This window comes from Somniosus microcephalus, chromosome 14 (assembly GCF_052327205.1).
Source record: "Somniosus microcephalus isolate GS21.2 chromosome 14, FLI_Smic_1.0, whole genome shotgun sequence".
Taxonomy (NCBI): domain Eukaryota; kingdom Metazoa; phylum Chordata; class Chondrichthyes; order Squaliformes; family Somniosidae; genus Somniosus; species Somniosus microcephalus.
Genome location: NC_141000.1, coordinates 68,861,547 through 68,879,798, shown reverse-complemented (window position 1 = coordinate 68,879,798; position 18,252 = coordinate 68,861,547). Strand labels below are relative to the sequence as shown.

Below are 18,252 nucleotides of genomic sequence, written 5' to 3'. Positions count from 1 at the left end.
ACACTCACCCACACACTTCCATTTCTCTTGCAGGCAAAAGTGGCTCACAACCGCCGGGAGCAGCAGCAAATGGGTGGAGGGGAAGCCAGACTTCAGAACCTCACAGAGCTGGAGGAAGCAGTTCCTGAAATAATTGGAGGGGCAGTCACAAAGTCCATGGTGAGCAGGGAAGTTGAAAGCATTGCTGATGATGACGGTATGCTCATACCTAATCCTTCTCCTCACATCCCACTTCTCCCTCATCCCACAATCTTTTCTCACTTACAAGCTGCTGATGGTGTATGCATGGATATCTAGCTTTCCCCCTCTCCCCTCACCACAACCCAACCCTTGTGTCTTTCTCCTTTCAGATACCCAAGAAGTCCCACCAGCACAGCCAGTCTTCAAAGTGATGGAGGAGGAGCGTGAAGGAGAAGAAGAGGCACCGTCATTGCATCTAACACTCGCAGGCACCAGCTCAGAAAATGGCACTGCACAAACTTTAGAGGGTAGTATAGAGGGGGGATCTGCATATGGTGAGTCAACAGGCACGAGTGGGCTGCAGCCAGGCCAGGGGGAAAGGGTAGCTTGGGTGCCAGCTCCCTGGAGGGCGAGTTCGCACACGAGTTCTACTGCACAGGACTCAGATGATGACCTCAATGGGGTGGCCTTCAGAAGAAGGTAGATGGGCATGCACAGAGAAATGTTTGGTGCAATGGCAAGCCTGCCAGAGAAGAGCCTCATGTCAGTGTTAAGGAGCAACATTGCAAGGGGCTTTGTGCGGAGCTTGGAGCCCATGATTTTCAGGATGGAAATGATAGGGAACTCCATGAGAGACCTTGTGGACCCAGCCATGATGCTGCATGTGATGGGTGATGTCGCTGCTTCCATTGCAGCACAGGTGGAAGCGACCCAATGTTTCAGTGCTGCAGTGGAAGCTCAGACTGCTGCCATCATGGTTGGGTTTACGAGTGTGGAAAGGGGCTTGCAGGGTCTCACAGCACTCCAGCAATCTGTCCCCCAACAGATGGCTAGAAATGCTGAGGCACCGCCCCGTGGGAGTGGCAGTAGCTCTGTGGAGCAAGGACCTGCTGTCCTCTCTCAGGATGACAACATTACTACTCCCACCGCTGCCATTCCGCCAGTGCCCTTGCTGCAGCCTGTCATCCAGCCAGCCAGACTGCTGCCGCCCATGGCAAGCTGGTGCAGTCTACAGCCGGGCCTTCTAGGCCCAGAGCTGCTCGAGGTCGACGTGCAAGGCCATCTGCAGTCTCCCACACTGAAAATCAGCAGCCTTCCACCAGCCATGCTGCAGCCACTGGGAGAGAACTGCGTAGGAGTACTAGAGTAGGAAAAGGAACACGAAAGACAGACACTAAGGGAATGCATAAGGGCGATTAGTTGATGTTGCTTTGATTTGAATTTGATGAATTTATAAATTATGTTTGGAATGTGTGTTTTGTGGTGGCTCTCATTTCAGCATTGTGCCCAGGAGGACGCTGTGATGTTCTGTGACAGATGGATGGCAAGATGGGGAAGTGGTGAGCAATAGGGATGTGGGGTTTCATTCACTGGAACCAGAGTCTGATGAGGCACTCACGGACAGCCCATCCAGAACGGGGATCTGCTGCCTGCCTCCTCCCTTCCTCCATGAAACAGGACACCCACTCCGGCGAGTACTGGAGGGCTCCTCCTGAGCTGACCAAGGCAGCGGAACCATTGCTTGAGCATCCCAATGGTCTGCTTGATGATGTTCCTCGTGGCAACATGGCTGTCATTATATGACTGCTGGCCACAAGTGATGGGGTTGAAGAGGGGAGTCATCAGCCAGATGTAGAGCGGATAGCCCTTGTCTCCGAGCAGCCACCCTTGAGTTTGACGTGATGGCTGGAAGATCGCTGGCACACCGAACTGGCACAGAATGAAGGCATCATGACTGCTGCCAGGATACCGGGCTTTAACCATCATGACGCATTGGGCATGGTCGCACACCAACTGCACATTAAATGAGTGGTAGCCTTTGCGGTCATGGAACATTTCAGGATTGGTATATGGCGCCCGCGAAGCCATTTGTGTGCAGTCGATGGTGCCCTGCACCATGGGGAAGCCCAATATCCTGGCAAAGCCACATGCGCGCTCCTCCCGCTTCTCTTTGTTCAGAGAAAAGACAATGAGGTCCCCTCTCCTGGAGTGCAGAGCCTCTATGACCTCCCGGATGCTGAGATGGATGGTGAACTGGGAGATGTTAGCTTTGTCTCCTGCTCCAGACTGGAAAGATCAGTTGGTGAAAAAATTGAGGGCCACTAGGAAGCCGTGGTCGCCCTGCTCTGAGGCTACAGGTCTGGTTGCAGGAGGTGGCAGAGTTCTGTGACCACCTCCTTGGTGAAGCGGAGCCTCCTAATACGCTACTCTTGCTTAGGTGCAGGTAGGTGAAGTGCTCCTTGAAGATCCTAGGTGGGTAAGGCCTGCTGCTGAAAGCCCTCCTGCCCCCCTCTTCCTCCCTCTGCAAGCATCTTGTCCTCTTCTTCGCTGCCTCTGCTCCATCTCCCTGTCACACTCGAGCGTGAGGGGGCCTGCAAGTAGAGTTCCCATGACTGGGAGCAAGTGGTGTGAGCAGAACCCTTTAAATGAGAAGCAAGGCATTCTCTACTTGCAGCAATACTTCCTGTCACCTCACTAACTTTAAACAACTCTAGAAAGCTCCAAACAGTTGTACAAGCTTAGACAGAGCCAGTCGAACTGAAAAAGCAAGTCAGCTGCAAGTTGTTGATGATCCCTTTAAATAGTGCTGGTGGGGGGGGTCCTTCCTGCTGCTGAATGCATGGCCAGCTGGTCGTGATTAGGAGAGGGCGTTAAATGGAGTGATGACATCCAAAATGACAGATCATGTGTCAAATCAGCGTTGCACACATATTGACATCGCGATCTGCCTCATCTAAATATCTGCAATGAGCACAGGCAACGACAGCGCTGCTGACCTGCCCAAAATGGCGGCTGTCACAGGACCCGCCGGAAGCGGGCGGAAGCGAGGCAGCCGCCATTTTTTCTTCCAAACTGGCCTTAACGGCCGGCGCTGAAGGCTCCAATTTCGTGGACATTGTTTTTTGCTTTAATTGATTTCTGTGGTCCTCATAATTCAAAGCAGATGCAGATAAGGAAGACCATTCGTCCCACCTTAACTCTTTCAGCTAGAAAACAGTAATCTTATCACATTAGCCAACTGTCTTTTTAATGACTCAAAGGTTTTTGCCTCCATTACCCTATGCAAGTGTTAATTGTGCTTTAAAAAAGATCTTCTTGATATTAGTTCTAAATCTAGCTATTACCAGTTTTGGTCCTGTTGTCAAGGTTTATCTTGAAGTAGTACTTTGGATTTACCTGGGGTCTAGTTTCCCATGGGTTCTGAAGGACATCATTACTGCTTTGTAATTACTCTGCCAAATAGAATGAACCTCAGGCAAGTCAGTACTAGTGTCTGTCGACCTAATTAACAACAACAACTTATATTTATATAGCGCCTTTACCGTAATAAAACATCCCAAGATGTCTTCACAGGAGTGCTATAAAAAAATTAATTCTTGAACTTGCAACTGAATATAAACAAACTGAGCCCCTATTCAGCTCTGAGTGGTGTTTGCCTCACCTGCCTAATGCTTGTATGCGCAGAATAAAAAAGTACAAGGCAGCATTCATTTTCAGGTGCTTACTGATTCAAAATCAGCAGTGACCTGCAAAGCACACAAGAATTATTTGATTTTACAAAGGTGATTTAGCAACAGACTATTGCTAAGTCAGTAATAACCTACCACATTAAAAATGTGCCTGAAAGAACCCAACGCTTGAAAATTGATTTCTGGTGTAGTTTGTTTCCACTCAGTGGCAATAAATGTCACAAGTCATTGAAACAAACATCTCATTATTGCTGTGCCCAGCAAATACAGTTTTGAGATTAATGGATCTATACATACCTTCGGAAACATAGGCATTTCCACTTTTAGTCCACCCTAAACAAAAATCAGGAAAAATAATCTTATTTTATTAAATTAAACAGAGTTAAAGGTTAACACTTAAAGAACACAAACAGGCAGGAACAGCTCTTTATCAAGCACACAATTATATATATCTGCACTTTTTTCATTATACTGCAGAACAATATTTCTGCAATGTAATGCAGAGAAAATACTGTTGTGATACACTGTTAGCTACCAGTGTTATTTGATCTGTTAACCCTAGGATTCAGGGCTATTAGAAATGCGGCAAACGAATTATGCGAATAGGTGAGCGAGATGGACTGAAGGTCTTCTCCTGACTGAATCTGTTCCTATGTTACTTTTCCTAGATAATTGTGTGTTTGGAAAATGTAGGCTCATCTTTATCTCTTAAAATAAACTTCAATGCTACACCTATAGCGATAACACGTGTTTATCATACTACATGCATTTTTTGATCAAACTGTTCTTTTAATATCTTCCTCCATTTATGTTTATTTGTGAACAGAACATTCTTTGGGGATGAAATTGTGTTCTGCGATGTTTGTCAGAATCACATTAGTACCTTTGTTAACATAATAGCTGTTGTGTCTGAGAGTAATAAGACACAAGATGGCAGGGGAACGGTATAACAGGTGTTTACTCAACGTGGCTCACTCTGGAACTGAACTGTACAGATTACTACTCAGTGCTATATACAGGTGTGGTTACTGCCGGTACTGCAGTATACATGAGCTTTAAAAAGTAGTTCCCCCCCTTAAAGGTATATACATTACAATTCCTCCCCTTTTAGATTAACTGTACCATATTTAACAATTAAATATCAAACTAATTACAATTAACACTTTTAACATACAACGTTAGCTGAAAATAGTCCATTTATATATTCAGTCTTTGGGGAGGCTTCCTGATCCTTTCTGGATAGTGCCTTTCCCGAGTGTCTCGCTCTTGGTGCGGAGGCGATTCTGGCACCCTGTCGTCGGTTGGGTCATCAGCTTCCGATGCTACTGTTTCTGGGGTAGATGCGACCTGTACGTCGGGTTCCTCACCAGGTACGTATGGGCGAGACATGGGGTTGACTTGTTCCTGTGACTCTAGGATCTGGTCAGCATGGCGTCTCACGATGTTCTCCCCAACGTCCACTGTGTACATTAGTGGGCCCTGCCGTGTGCATATCGTTCCTGGCTGCCATTTTTCTGTTCGGTAGTCGCGGGCCAAGACTGGTTGCCCTACATTGAAGCTCCTTGTTGGCTTCTCATGGATGTGCTGGAATTGCTTACTCTCAACATCTCTTCGTACGTTTGGTCTGAGCAAATCCAGGCGAGATCTTAACCTTCGGTTAAAGAACATCATGGCCGGGGCCTGGTTGGTGACTGCATGTGTCGCATTCCGGTAGGCGAACAGGAAATTGTCCACCTTATGCTGCAGCGGAATGTTATCATTGTACATAGCCTTTATTGCCTTCTTAAAGGTTTGTACGAACCTCTCAGCCAATCCATTTGTGGCTGGATGATACGGGGCGGATGTGTAATGCCTTACCCCATTCTTCTTCATAAACCTCCGGAACTCTTCGGACACAAACTGTGGTCCGTTATCGGAGCAAATCTGTTCTGGCAAGCCATTCCTGACAAAAATGGTCCGTAGGACTGCAATAGTTTTCTCCGTGGTGGTGGAGGACATTTTGATGACCTCAGGCCATTTCGAGTGTGCATCCACGGCTATTAAAAACATTGAGTCCATGAATGGACCAGCAAAATCAATATGCACCCATTGCCATGGAGATGAGGGCCACTCCCATGGGTGTAGAGGGGCATGTGGTGGTGCATTTTGGACTTTCTGGCATCCTGAGCAGCTCTTGGTCAGGTCCTCGATTTGTTTATCGATTCCCGGACACCACACCTAAGCCCTGGCAAGGCTTTTCATTTTTACCCCTCCCAGATGACCCTCATGAAGCTCATTGAGCACTCTATCCCTTAACTTGGGTGGAATTACCACTCGGGATCCACACATCAAGGTCCCCCGGCACACTGACAGCTGTTCTCTTCTTGTCGAGAATGCTGGCAACAGTGAGTTGCCATGTGCTGGCCATCCCTTCACCGTCAAATCATATACCCGAGACAGTGTCGGGTCATTTCGGGTCTCCTGTTCTATACGAGCGTTAGTTACTGGTAGGTATTCAACTATAGTCGAATGAAATATTTCGACAGGATCCACTGCTGGTGCTTCCTCCGCAGTAGGCAGTGGCAGGCGTGATAGCCCATCAGCATTTCCATGCTGTTTCGTGCCCTTATATTCAATCTCATAGTGGTGCGCCCCTAGAAAGAGTGACCATCTTTTTAGTCGTTGCGCAGTCATCACCGGAACGCCCTTCTTCGGATTAAAAATGGAGACAAGAGGCTGGTGGTCAGTCAGCAAGGTGAATTTCTGCCCGTGCAGATAGTGATTGAACTTTTTCACTCCCCACACTAGGCTGAGGGCCTCCCTGTCAATCTGGGTGTAGTTACGCTCGGCTGAGGTTAGTGATCGTGATGCAAAGGCTATTGGCCTCTCTGAGCCGTCCAAGAATTTGTGCGACAGCACCGCTCCAATGCCGTAGGGTGACGCATCACATGCCAACCAAATTGGTAGTGCTGGGTTGAAATGGGCCTATACCTCTTTCGATGTGATTAGTGTTTTGCTCTTCTGGAAAGCTCGTTTACATTCATCACTCCACTTCCATGGCACCCCAGTTTGCAGTAGGGTGTTCAGTGGGTGTAGTATTGTAGACAAATTTAGCAAGAACTTATGGTAGTAGTTTACCAGCCCGAGGAACGACCTCAGTTGTGACACGTTTTCCGGTGCTGGAGCCTTGACTACTGCCTCAATCTTTTCTGGGGACTTATGTAACCCCTCTTTATCGATAACGTGGCCACAATACGAGATCTGTTTTTAAAAAAACTCGCATTTGGGGCGGCTAGCTCGGAGCCCATATTCCTTCAATCTAGTGAGCACCTGCTCCAGGTTGACGAGGTGATCACTGTCATTTTCGCCCGTGACCAGGATGTCATCCAAATAACACTGGGTCCCTGGGATCCCTTGCAGGACTTGTTCCATTGCCCTTTGCCAAATAGCCAGAGCTGATGCTACCCCGAATACCAGCCGGTTGTATTGGTAGAGACCGTTATGGGTGTTGATTGTGAGGTATTTTTTTGATGCTTCTTCTACCTCCATTTGCAGATACGCCTGGGCCAGATCAATCTTAGTGAAGCGTTTCCCTCCAGATAGCAAGGCGAAAATATCTTCAATCCGCGGAAGTGGATATTGTACGGTGTGAAGGACTGGGTTCACTGTTACCTTAAAGTCCCCACAGATGCGAACCTTCCTTGGTTCCCCAGGCGTGCTGCTCAACAACTTTTTCATCACAGGGACAATGGGTGTAGCCCACTCACTCCAGTCTACCTTGGACAGTACTCCTGAACGTTCCAAACTCTCCAGCTCTGCTTCGACGGCTGGGCGGATCGCATAAGGTACCGGTCTGGCCTTAAAAAATTTTGGGCTTGCGTTTTCTTCGATTTTAATTGTTGCTGTCATGCCTTTTAGTGTTCTGAGTCCTTGCTGCAACACTTCTTGCGTGTCGGTTAGGATCTTTGACAGTCGCCCAGGTGTGACGTCGTCATCCTTTTTGGCAGCCACAGTCAGTGCTTGTATGGAATGCCAATCCAGCTGTATTTTCCGGATCCATTCACGTCCCAGTACTGGTGGTCCTCCATCTTGCAATACATACAGGTCTAGTTTTGGTGTTTCCTTACCGTTATATATAACGGTCACCCTTATTTTTCCTTTGGGGTAGACTTTTTGCCCAGTGTACTTCTTCAAAATAATTTTTGTGTCTCTCAAGGGTATGTGTGAGAATAGCCACTCATAGTCCCGTCGGTTTATGACTGTTAGGGCTGATCCTGTGTCCAATTCCATTTTTACCTGGACTCCTGCTATCTTGAGAGTGACCCAAATGGTTCGGTGATCCTCCGTTTTGATCACATTATGTAGTTTCAGACAACTCAGCTCCCTGCTTTCGGAGTCGGTATCACTCTTTTGTTCGTCTGAACTATTCTCCATCACCTTATGTACCTTCTTGTACTTTTCTTTTGGAGATTTCTTATTGCTGGTTTTCTTTCCCGACCTGCAGACTCGTGCTATGTGTCCTACTTTTCCACACTGTCTGCACACTTTGTCTTTGAACAAGCAATCATTGTGGTCATGTTTTGTTCTGCTGCAGCGATAGCACTTCTCTGTTCTGTATGACATTTCATTTGTGCCATATTCTTGCGGTCTCTGTTGTATCTCTGCAGCGCCCCGTGCTGCTGCTTCATATGATACCGCAATGCTGAAAGCCTTGTCCAGCGTAAGGTCCTTTTCAGATAAAAGCCGTTTCTGGGTTCCTTCACTTTGAAGCCCACACACAAACTTGTCCCTTAAGGTATCTGCCAGTCCCGTTCCAAACTGGCAGTGTTTCGATAGTTTGCGCAGTTCTGTTAAATATTCAGCATTGCTTTCATCCTTATGCTGGTTCCGTTTGTGAAACTTGAATCTTTCTGCTATCAGCAGCGGTGTGGGGTTTAAATGTTCCTGTAGTATCATCACTATGTCTCCAAAACTCTTTTCCACTGGCTTCGCTGGGGTTACTAGATTTCGTAATAAGCCATACGTCTTTGCACCCATTAAATTTAACAATACCAGCGCTTTCTTGTCATCTGACACCTCATTTGCCTTGCAGTATACCTCTATTCGTTCGACATATGTAGTCCAATCTTCGACTTCATTGTCAAATGCGGTGATACTGCCACTCTTCGGCATTTTGGGTGTGGTTTAAAATGGTGTCTCCCGCGCTTTCCTTCCTCCCCCGCTGCTGCCAACGACGCTCTCGGCGGTCCTCGTGGCAATGGCAGTGCCCTGTAGGTTTCGCGCGCTTCTCCTGCGCTGCTGCCAACACCGCTCTCGGCGATCCTCGTGGCAATGGCGGCGCCTCGCGGGTTTCTGCGTGTCTCTCTCCCTCTCCTTGACGCTGCTCGGCCCCTGAACTCCGGCTGCGCCCTGTGCGCTCTGCCCTCCCTCTCTCTCCCCCGTCGACGCTGCTCGGCCCTTTGCTGTGCCGCTCGGTCAGGCTCTAGCCTGCTGCTGTCCGGGAAGGGTCTGCGCACTACCTGTTGCCAGCCCGTTTCGCTGGACCACCGCGACTGGAAAGCCAAGCCTGGCTCTCAACAGACTCCCCCGCAATTCTCGAGTCTCTGCTGGATGACTGGGCGGTTGCCCGTGGTCGACGCCCGTGTCTCTGGCCTTGACCTCCAATCTACTGGTCTCCAGGAACGAATCCCTGGGAGGTGATGCAGAGTTGCAGGTAGGATCGAATTTGTCTCGTCGCCAATGTTGTGTCCGAGAGTAATAAGACACAAGCTGGCAGGGGAACGGTATAACAGGTGTTTACTCAACGTGGCTCACTCTGGAACTGAACTGTACAGATTACTACTCAATGCTATATACAGGTGTGGTTACTGCCGGTACTGCAGTATACATGAGCTGTAAAAAGTATTTCTCCCCCTTAAAGGTATATACATTACAGTAGCCAGGGAATGTTACATATTAACATATTTGTTAATATATTGCACTAAAATCCCCTTCTGACTACCATGGACCTGAAACAAACAAATCTAGACTGACATATTCTGTATATCTTGTGCACCACAACTATCATAACTACAGTTTATGCTTAATAAAAAAAAACTCTAATTTTTATACCACCTTCACACAATGAACTACTTTGAAGGACAGTGATGGTTGTTACGTGAGCAAATGTGCAGCCATTCCACACCATCCCACAAGCAGCCATGGAATGTATGATAAATTGGCCTGTTTTTTGGTGGTATTGGTTGAGGGAGTGTTAGGGTGAAAATTATATAGCTTAAAGCAGCAACATAAAGAGTTAAAGAATGAACTTGTAAATAAGAAACAATGGCACAAGACAAAACAAACGCAGCTTAAGACGGGGCAGGAATTAACTGTTTGTGTCTGCTCCCATTAAAACCATTGTGCTTGACATTATTGTTGAACAGTTATTGAATGTGGGAAACACTAAATATTTCACAATTATTCAGCCTTCTGCAAACTATTTGCTGGAAGTTACAGTAATTGGTAGCTGCAAAACTGCCCATTTTGTAATTAACCGCCCAAAGTTCTAGAAGGTTCCATATCATTCCTGTGAGGACAGGGGAGTTGTTGCTGAGGGAGCGTGATTGGTTGAAGACACCTGTGTGTAATATTTTGCTATAATGTATAAAAGAAGTTTTAATACCTTGTTGCTGGGGGAACGTGATTGGATGAGGACAAGAGAATTGTTGCGGGGGAACATAATTGGATGAACACATTTGTGTGAAGTTTCAATATCTTGATGCTGGGGGAACGTGATTGGATGAGGACAAGGGAATTGTTGCTGGGGGAACATAATTGGGTGAACACATTTGTGTGTAGTGTTTTGCCTGCATAAAAGAAGTTTGATATCACTGTAATGGTGAGAAGGTGACCACTAGACCGTGGGGTCTAAGGCTCTTCTCTCAGAACGTTCTGTTAATAAACTGTGTACTTTTACTTTAAGACAGACTCAAGTGAATCTATTTTTCACCAACAATTGGCGTAGTCGGCAGGATGCTCCGGAACTGAAAGACCGCCCGCACCAGTGAACCCGGACGAGAAGTCAAATTTTGACCGTCCAGAAATTGAGTTATCTGGGGAGGCGGAGGAACAGTGCCGTAGCATCACGAATCAAGTAAAAGTCTGCAAGAGGTAGGAGAACACAGTTGTATGGTGTGAATTATATGAAATAGGGAACACTGTGTTGCAATAAAAGTCGTGAAGGAATGAATGATACTTGACTGATCGACACAGACAAGGAGGATACCTGTCTCATCAATCCTAGCCTGAGCCGGAATTAAGAGGGCAGTTGGGCCCCACGTGATGGCCAGGATTAAGTAGTATCCTAGAATCGTGAGGTCGAGGACTATATATGTGTCTGACTGTGTGAGAAGGAAGAGAACGTAGGAGAAAGGGTAAGAGTAGGTCCGAATTGAGATACAAACGCCAAAATTTTCTAACCAGAAATTATTTCAGGAGTCGCAGACCAGCCCGAATAGAGGAACTCAGCTGAAGGTAAGTCTGAAGTTGGACTAGTTATGGCATCAGGGAAAGAAATAGAGGGGGGACCCCCTGGGTCTCTCTCTCTCTCTCTCTCTCTCGAGGTTCTATGCAGATGACTGGAAGGGTATGGTAGACAAGATGCGGAAGGACGGGTGGGACCCGTTTCAGACGCCAGACGCTCAGAGGGAGTGGTGGGATAAACAGAAACAAAAAAGAGGCAAAAAGGCAGGAGTCATTTTGGTAAATCAATTGGTATCAATGATACAAAAGAATAGCGAATTGCGTTGTAGATTGATGAGGCATAGAGAAAGGATAGAAGTATTGGAACAGGAAAATGAGTTCCTGGAAAAATGGAACACAATGGAAAGATGGATATAGGATGGACAGGTCAGAACTTTGGAATGAAATAAATGTGGGACTATGCGCCGCAGGAAGGGGGGTTGAGGAAAGGCCCCCACCTTACAACAAGGCAGAAGCCACTGCACCATTAGAGGAACTTGTTTACTTAAGTGTATAAATATGCTGCGATTGCTGATGATTTTCGGAGTTGCTAGCCTAGTCCTTGACTAGGCATGCTCCCCTTGTGCACAAGTAAAATAAACTAACAATCTGACGGTACTGCTTGTGTGATAGAGTCTTACTCGGAGTCGAGATTTTGACAGTATTACTTGGAGGTTCCACTGAGATCGCTTACTACTTGCCGGTGAGTAAACGGACAAAAACACAGTGACTCTCTAAGGAAGGACCCTAACTGGCCAGTTATCAGTGATATTTTAGTCACTAAAGGGGCCCTTCCTTGGACGGTGTGCGAGTGTAGTCTGTTTGTCTCGGCAGGAGTACTGCGATCTGTAAGACTCATTTCAGGGTTGAGTTGAAATTTTTGTAATCACTTCCTCTTTCAGCTTGACGGTAAAAGGAGACAGATTCCGTAAACTCGAACCCTGAAACAGGCCGGGCAGATTGTATAAGGGGAAGATAAGAAAGACGTTGTCAGGTTAAGAAGGCCCCTGTTTCTTGTATGATGGAAACAATTACCCTTGTGTGATAGGGAAAAATAAGAAGGGACGTGATCCTTGTTTGATAGGATTGATCCTTGTGTGATAGGATCTTAAAGTTGTTAAGTTGCTGTGTTAAGAACTCAGTCTGTAGGGGCGTACAACGCAGACTGAGAATTGACTATATGTTTAGTTAGAGCATAAGGATTATGATCTGTATACCCCTTTGGGTTTTTGTGGTTTTTATTATCTTCGTAATGTTATTATGTGCGTATTTTTGTGCGTTAATTGCCTGTGAGCTCGTAGGAAGACGTAACAGGGAACTCAATAAGGGAGGTTGTGTCTCAGAAACACTTAAATTGGTGGAGAGTAAACAGTGATTGGTTGATTGACACACCCGTGGTCCGTGTCCAACAGTATCTCACACACCCAGACTGAGCCTGAATTAAGAGCCCAAATGGGTCACGTGACGGCCAGGTGAAGTGGGTGTAGAGAACTCGGTTGGAACGGAAGGATTGTGATACCGAATACCTGTGATAACCTCAACCATTAAGAATGGGTGCCGGAGCAAGCAAAATACCAGAAAAAGGCACACCAGCCTGTTATATGCTCCAGAATTGTGGTCAGACATCAATAAATGACTTACCAAAATGGGTAAAATGGACCAAAAAGGGAAATAGGCCATTTCCACCAGATGGTACATTTAACCTCGACAGGATAACGTGTCTCGAGGAGTGCCTCTTAAATAGAGACCCAGGGAGGAGTGGTAAGAAGAAGGTGAATTGGTCAGCATTTGGGGACTGGAAACGAGAAGCTGAGAAAAGACGTGAGCGAAGTATCGAGACTAGTAATGCAGGCCATAGAAAGAAAAAAAAAAGCAAGTCAGGAAGGTCTTGAGGTTGTTTAACTACAGCAGGAATTTCATCCCAAACTTTGCAGCAATAGCAGAGCCAATTCAGAGGCTGGTAAAAGGAGGGAACCCCGGTAATGCCAGGATTGACTGGGGACCTGAGCAGGAGAGTGCATATGGGGATTTGAAACAAGCCTTAATGGCGGCCCCCGGGCTGGGATTACTCAATATGGAGAAACCCTTCCATCTCCACTGTGAGAATGAGGGAGGATTCTACGCAGCAGTGGTGACCCAGCAACATGGGGACAGAAGACGCCCAGTAGCATATTATTCTACGCAACAGTCACCAGTTGTGGCAGGACTATCATGGTGTGTGGCGGCACTGGATTGTGCGGCCTGGGCAGTAAAAGTGAGTGAACCAACTGTGATGACCGGGGATATTATTTTACACACTAAGCACACTTTGGTAGAAATGTTAAACAATAACAAATTACAGTCAGTGTCCAACATGCGCAGAGCGCGTTGGGAGGCGGTCCTGATTCCCCGAGACAAGTCAGTTTTGATTGTCCACGATACAGGGGAAAACCCGGCGGAAGGTATGTTGGGGGCAGGCGACCCCCATAGATGCGCTGACGTAGACGAGGAAGTAGGGGAAGGAAAAATACGAGATGAACCATTGGAAGGAGCACAAGTCACCTTGTACGTTGATGGGTCTAGAAAATACATTGAGGGGGCCCCACGTACAGGATGGGCGGTGGTCAATGGGCAGTTGAAAACCGAGGCGTCAGGACGACTCGATGGTGGGTTATCGGCGCAGGTAGCGGAGATAGTAGCTTTAACAAAGGCGTTGGAATTGGCAAAGGGGAAAACAGCCAATACATATACAGATAGTAGATACGCCTTCGGAGTAGGACATGATTATATGACCGCTTGGAGGAGAAGGGGGTTTCTGACAGCTGGGGGGGATTCCATCGAACATGAGGAACGGATAAAGGCTCTCTTGGAAGCCGCAGAGGCTCCCTTACAAGCAGCCGTGGTAAAAATAAAGGCACACCAGAAGGTGGAAAGCCCAGAGCAAAAAGGGAATCAGGCTGCAGATTTAGCAGCAAGACAAGTCCTTGAACAAGAACTAGTTGAGGAGAGAGTGTCAAGCGTCCAGGTAGAACACATAGACATCAGTGAGTTGCACAAAGATGTCTCTGAAGGAGAAAGACAAGAGTGGCATCGCGCAGGGGGCAGGCCAGATTCCGGGGGAATCTGGCGAAAGGATGGAAAGGTGGTGGCTCCGACATGTATCCGACAGATACTCCTGGAATTGCACCACGGGGATAACCACACAGGAAGGGGAGCAATGATTGAGTTATTAAGTAAAGAATGGCGGTGGCCGGGTTTGGGAAAGGACGCGGCAAAGTACTGTCAACGGTACCTGAGATGTGCACAGTATAACCCAGGGCAACCGATAAAGATACGATTAGCCCACCAACCCCGACCACGGGGGCCATGGGAAAATATACAGATAGACTTCACGGGTCCACTTCCCACTTCCAGGGGATGAAAATATTGTTTGGTAATCATAGATCAATTCACCAGATGGGTTGAGGCGTTTGCGACTCGGGATTGTACAGCCACCACTGTAGCTAAAATCATGGCAGAAGAAGTAATTCCCAGATGGGGAGTGCCAGTACAGATCGATTCCTACCAAGGGATACATTTTACAGGAGCTGTAGTGAAAAAGATATGTGAATGGATGGGAATAAAACAAAAATTCCATATCCCTTATCATCCCCAAAGTTCCGGGATGGTGGAATGAATGAATCGAACGACGGGCTTATCCCCGTACGAATTAATGACGGGAAGGGCAATGCGGCTTCCCCATGGAATAATAACTGGTGGGGAAGAGGTAGGCCCCCTCAAGGACAAAATCCATAGATACGTATTGGAATTAAGTGACCAGTTGAAAGAAATGAGGCAACAAACTCGGGATCGGCAGGAGGAAAAGGACAAAGATTTGGAGTTAACTGCGCTCCCGTACATTCCTCCGGCAGGGACTAAGGTAATGGTTAAAAATCTACCTGAGAAACCCGGATTTGCACCAAAGTGGTCAGGGCCATACCAAGTTCTAATTAGTGGGGATACGTGTGCTTGCATTGATATGAAGGGCATGGGACGATGGAAGCACTGGACGCAGTTGAAAGTCTATGACCCTTCATCAGCTTAGCAATGGCTACACCAGAACAGATACCCTTTACAGATAGCGAAGAATATATCAAGCAATACAAAGAATGGGAATGGATGATAGTACGAACATTGGTATGGATAATATGTATTATCCTAATGGGATACACCTTGGGGTGCATCCTGAAGTATGTATGGGAACAATCCCGCCGACCCCAACTAGCCCCAAGGCAGGAGGAAGTCCAAATGGTTATGTTCGAGGACTTAAGCTAATGATGATATTTTATCCATCCCCACAGGAGAATAGATTCTACAAGCAACAAACAGTTAGAGTTGGCGATATAGCCTTTGGGAAGTTGTTAACATAAAGTGGTAAGAATTGTTCGATGTTAATGCAAGCGTAATGCGTGCTTGATTTCCGGTTCTTGTTAAAAAAAATGGGGACAACTGTTGTAATAATGGAAAAAGGGATACTGCTGTTATGTGCATGTGTAGTGGATGCCTGCCTAATTGTTATGATGAGACAGGCCCCCGGACCAGAGAATGATAACAAGCGATGTAGAGAACTGAAGGTGAATACCTTTTTGTATATGTCCCACAAATATGCTACGGAAAACAATAAGGAAGGAGGTTGTTGGGTATGTACCCAAATCCCTATCCACTCTAAAGGAGGGATTCCTCTTAGACCTGTCCCACTTAATCTGTCAGAAGTAGTAGAGTGGTATATATACCAGAATGGCACACGCCAATCCCCCAGGATGATAAGAGTTGCGTCTGTGGTAAAAGACGGAAAGAGAGAGGCATCCTCTACTTTGTCATTTTACCCCATATCTGCAGAGCCCTGGGAAGCGGGGGGATATTATATGAATACCTTCGAAGGGTGGTACCAACCAGGGTACGACCGCTCCCAACAGCCTCCTTCCTCATCCTCACCAAGGCCACAGGTATGGGAAGGCTACCGGGGACAATATGTTTAATAAGGAATTTGACTGGGGGAATATCCGTAGGCACTAGTCGGTGTGTGTATAATTTTACAGTAACTGGTACTGCTGACGGGTTTCCCCTTTATACGTCCTCTCAGTATTATGGTTGTACACTGGAAGTCCCATACGCCAACCAGACAGGTACTTTCAACTACTCCCTGGTATCTGCAGGGTTTGATATTGATAAAACCACCTCGTACAATGGGACATACTTTATTTGTGGCCACAAGGCATACCCCTGGTTGCCACGGGGCTGGACAGGATCATGTTACCTGGCATATGTGGTGCCATACATTTATCACTTGCCCTCTCTAGCGAATCATTATCATTATCGATCCAAAAGAGCTATTACTGAAACAGAACGATTCTTCGCTATCCTTTTCCCCGGGTATGGAACAGCCAGGGCAATAAAAGAAATTCAGCTTGTAGCCTTGATTCTTGAGGAAGTAGCCAATGATACGGCTGAGTCACTGAGTAAAATTAACACCGAGATGGTGGCAATACGCACAGTTGCCTTACAGAATAGAATGGCTCTAGATTATCTGCTAGCGGAGAAGGGTGGAACATGTGCCCTGATAGGATCTGAGTGTTGCACATACATTCCTGACAGTTCAGAAAATATAACTAATTTGGTCGAACATATTCGGAAGGAGGTGGGAAAACTTAAGACAACCACCTGAATCGACTCTGTGGAATTGGACAACCAGGTGGTTGGGATCAATCGGACCCTCATTGTTACATGGATTGATGTTGGTCTTTGTTATAATAATCCTAATGTACTGTGTATTCTTAGCGATCAAATGTTGTTGTGCCCAATTGGCAAAAGATGCTGTACCTGCCGCACCAGTCGGACAGGAGTATTGTAACGTTCGAGAGAGAGCTTTGTTTATTTAGGAGTACAAACAGTTAGATGGAAAATGCTTATGCGCAGATAACGTCTGTATGAATATTTGTATAAGAAATGTCTTAGAGATAGAGTAGGGTTCAACCAGTGGTTATGTCATAAGGCACAAGAAGAAACAGATAAACAGATGAAGAAGGAAACACGAACAAAAGAAAAGGAGAAAATGGATATCAAAGAGAAGGATATGTTTTCGACACATCAGATAAGAATGAAGGATCAAAATGGACAATAGCCAATAATGGCATAAAGAATTCAGCAAGAGTGTCGTAAACAATTGTGATCGTTGTTGGATTTCGTAAACGGATAACAAGGAGCTGCGTGCCGCCATTTTTACCCTGGTACATTGGTTCCCAGGACAAATCAAGTTTTGATCAGGGACCAACAGGAGGGACTGTTAGGGTGAAAATTATATAGCTTAAAGCAGCAACATAAAGAGTTAAAGAATGAACTTGTAAATAAGAAACAATGGCACAAGACAAAACAAACTCAGCTTAAGATGGGGCAGGAATTAACTGTTTGTGTCTGCTCCCATTAAAACCATTGTGCTTGACATTATTGTTAAACAGTTATTGAATATGGGAAACACTAAATATTTCACAATTATTCAGTGGTGCAGCCTTCTGCAAACTATTTGCTGGAAGCCCTTTGGATGTATTGATGAGTTACAGTAATTGGTAGCTGCAAAACTGCCCATTTTGTAATTAACCGCCCAAAGTTCTAGAAGGTTCCATATCATTCCTGTGAGGACAAGGGAGTTGTTGCTGAGGGAGCGTGATTGGTTGAAGACACCTGTGTGTAATATTTTGCTATAATGTATAAAAGAAGTTTTAATACCTTGTTGATGGGGGAACATGATTGGATGAGGACAAGAGAATTGTTGCTGGGGGAACATAATTAACATAACATAAGAACATAAGAAGTAGGAGCAGGAGTAGGCCATACGGCCCCTCGGGCCTGCTCCGCCATTCAATAGGATTATGGCTGATCCGAATCTAGACTCATGTCCACTTCCCTGCCCTCTCCCCGTAACCCCTAATGCCCTTATCTGCTAGGAAACTGTCTATCTCCATTTTAAATTTATTTAATGTTGCAGCTTCCACAGCTCTCTGGGGTAGCAAATTCCATAGATTTACTACCCTCTGTGTGAAGAAGTTTCTCCTCATCTCAGTTTTGAAAGGGCAGCCCCTTATTCTTAGATTATGCCCCCTAGTTC

At 46.3% G+C, this 18,252-nt stretch overlaps 1 protein-coding gene across 1 annotated transcript in view; it reads right to left on the bottom strand.

Annotated features, from left to right (window-relative positions):
- The window catches only part of LOC147107528 (uncharacterized), an 85,411-nt gene that overhangs the window by 49,157 nt on the left and 18,002 nt on the right, over positions 1–18,252 (bottom strand). The window contains exon 7 of the mRNA XM_086006614.1: positions 3,948–3,983. Within this exon, the coding sequence (XP_085862740.1) occupies positions 3,948–3,983 (36 nt within the window). The remainder of the gene's footprint in view (positions 1–3,947; positions 3,984–18,252) is intronic.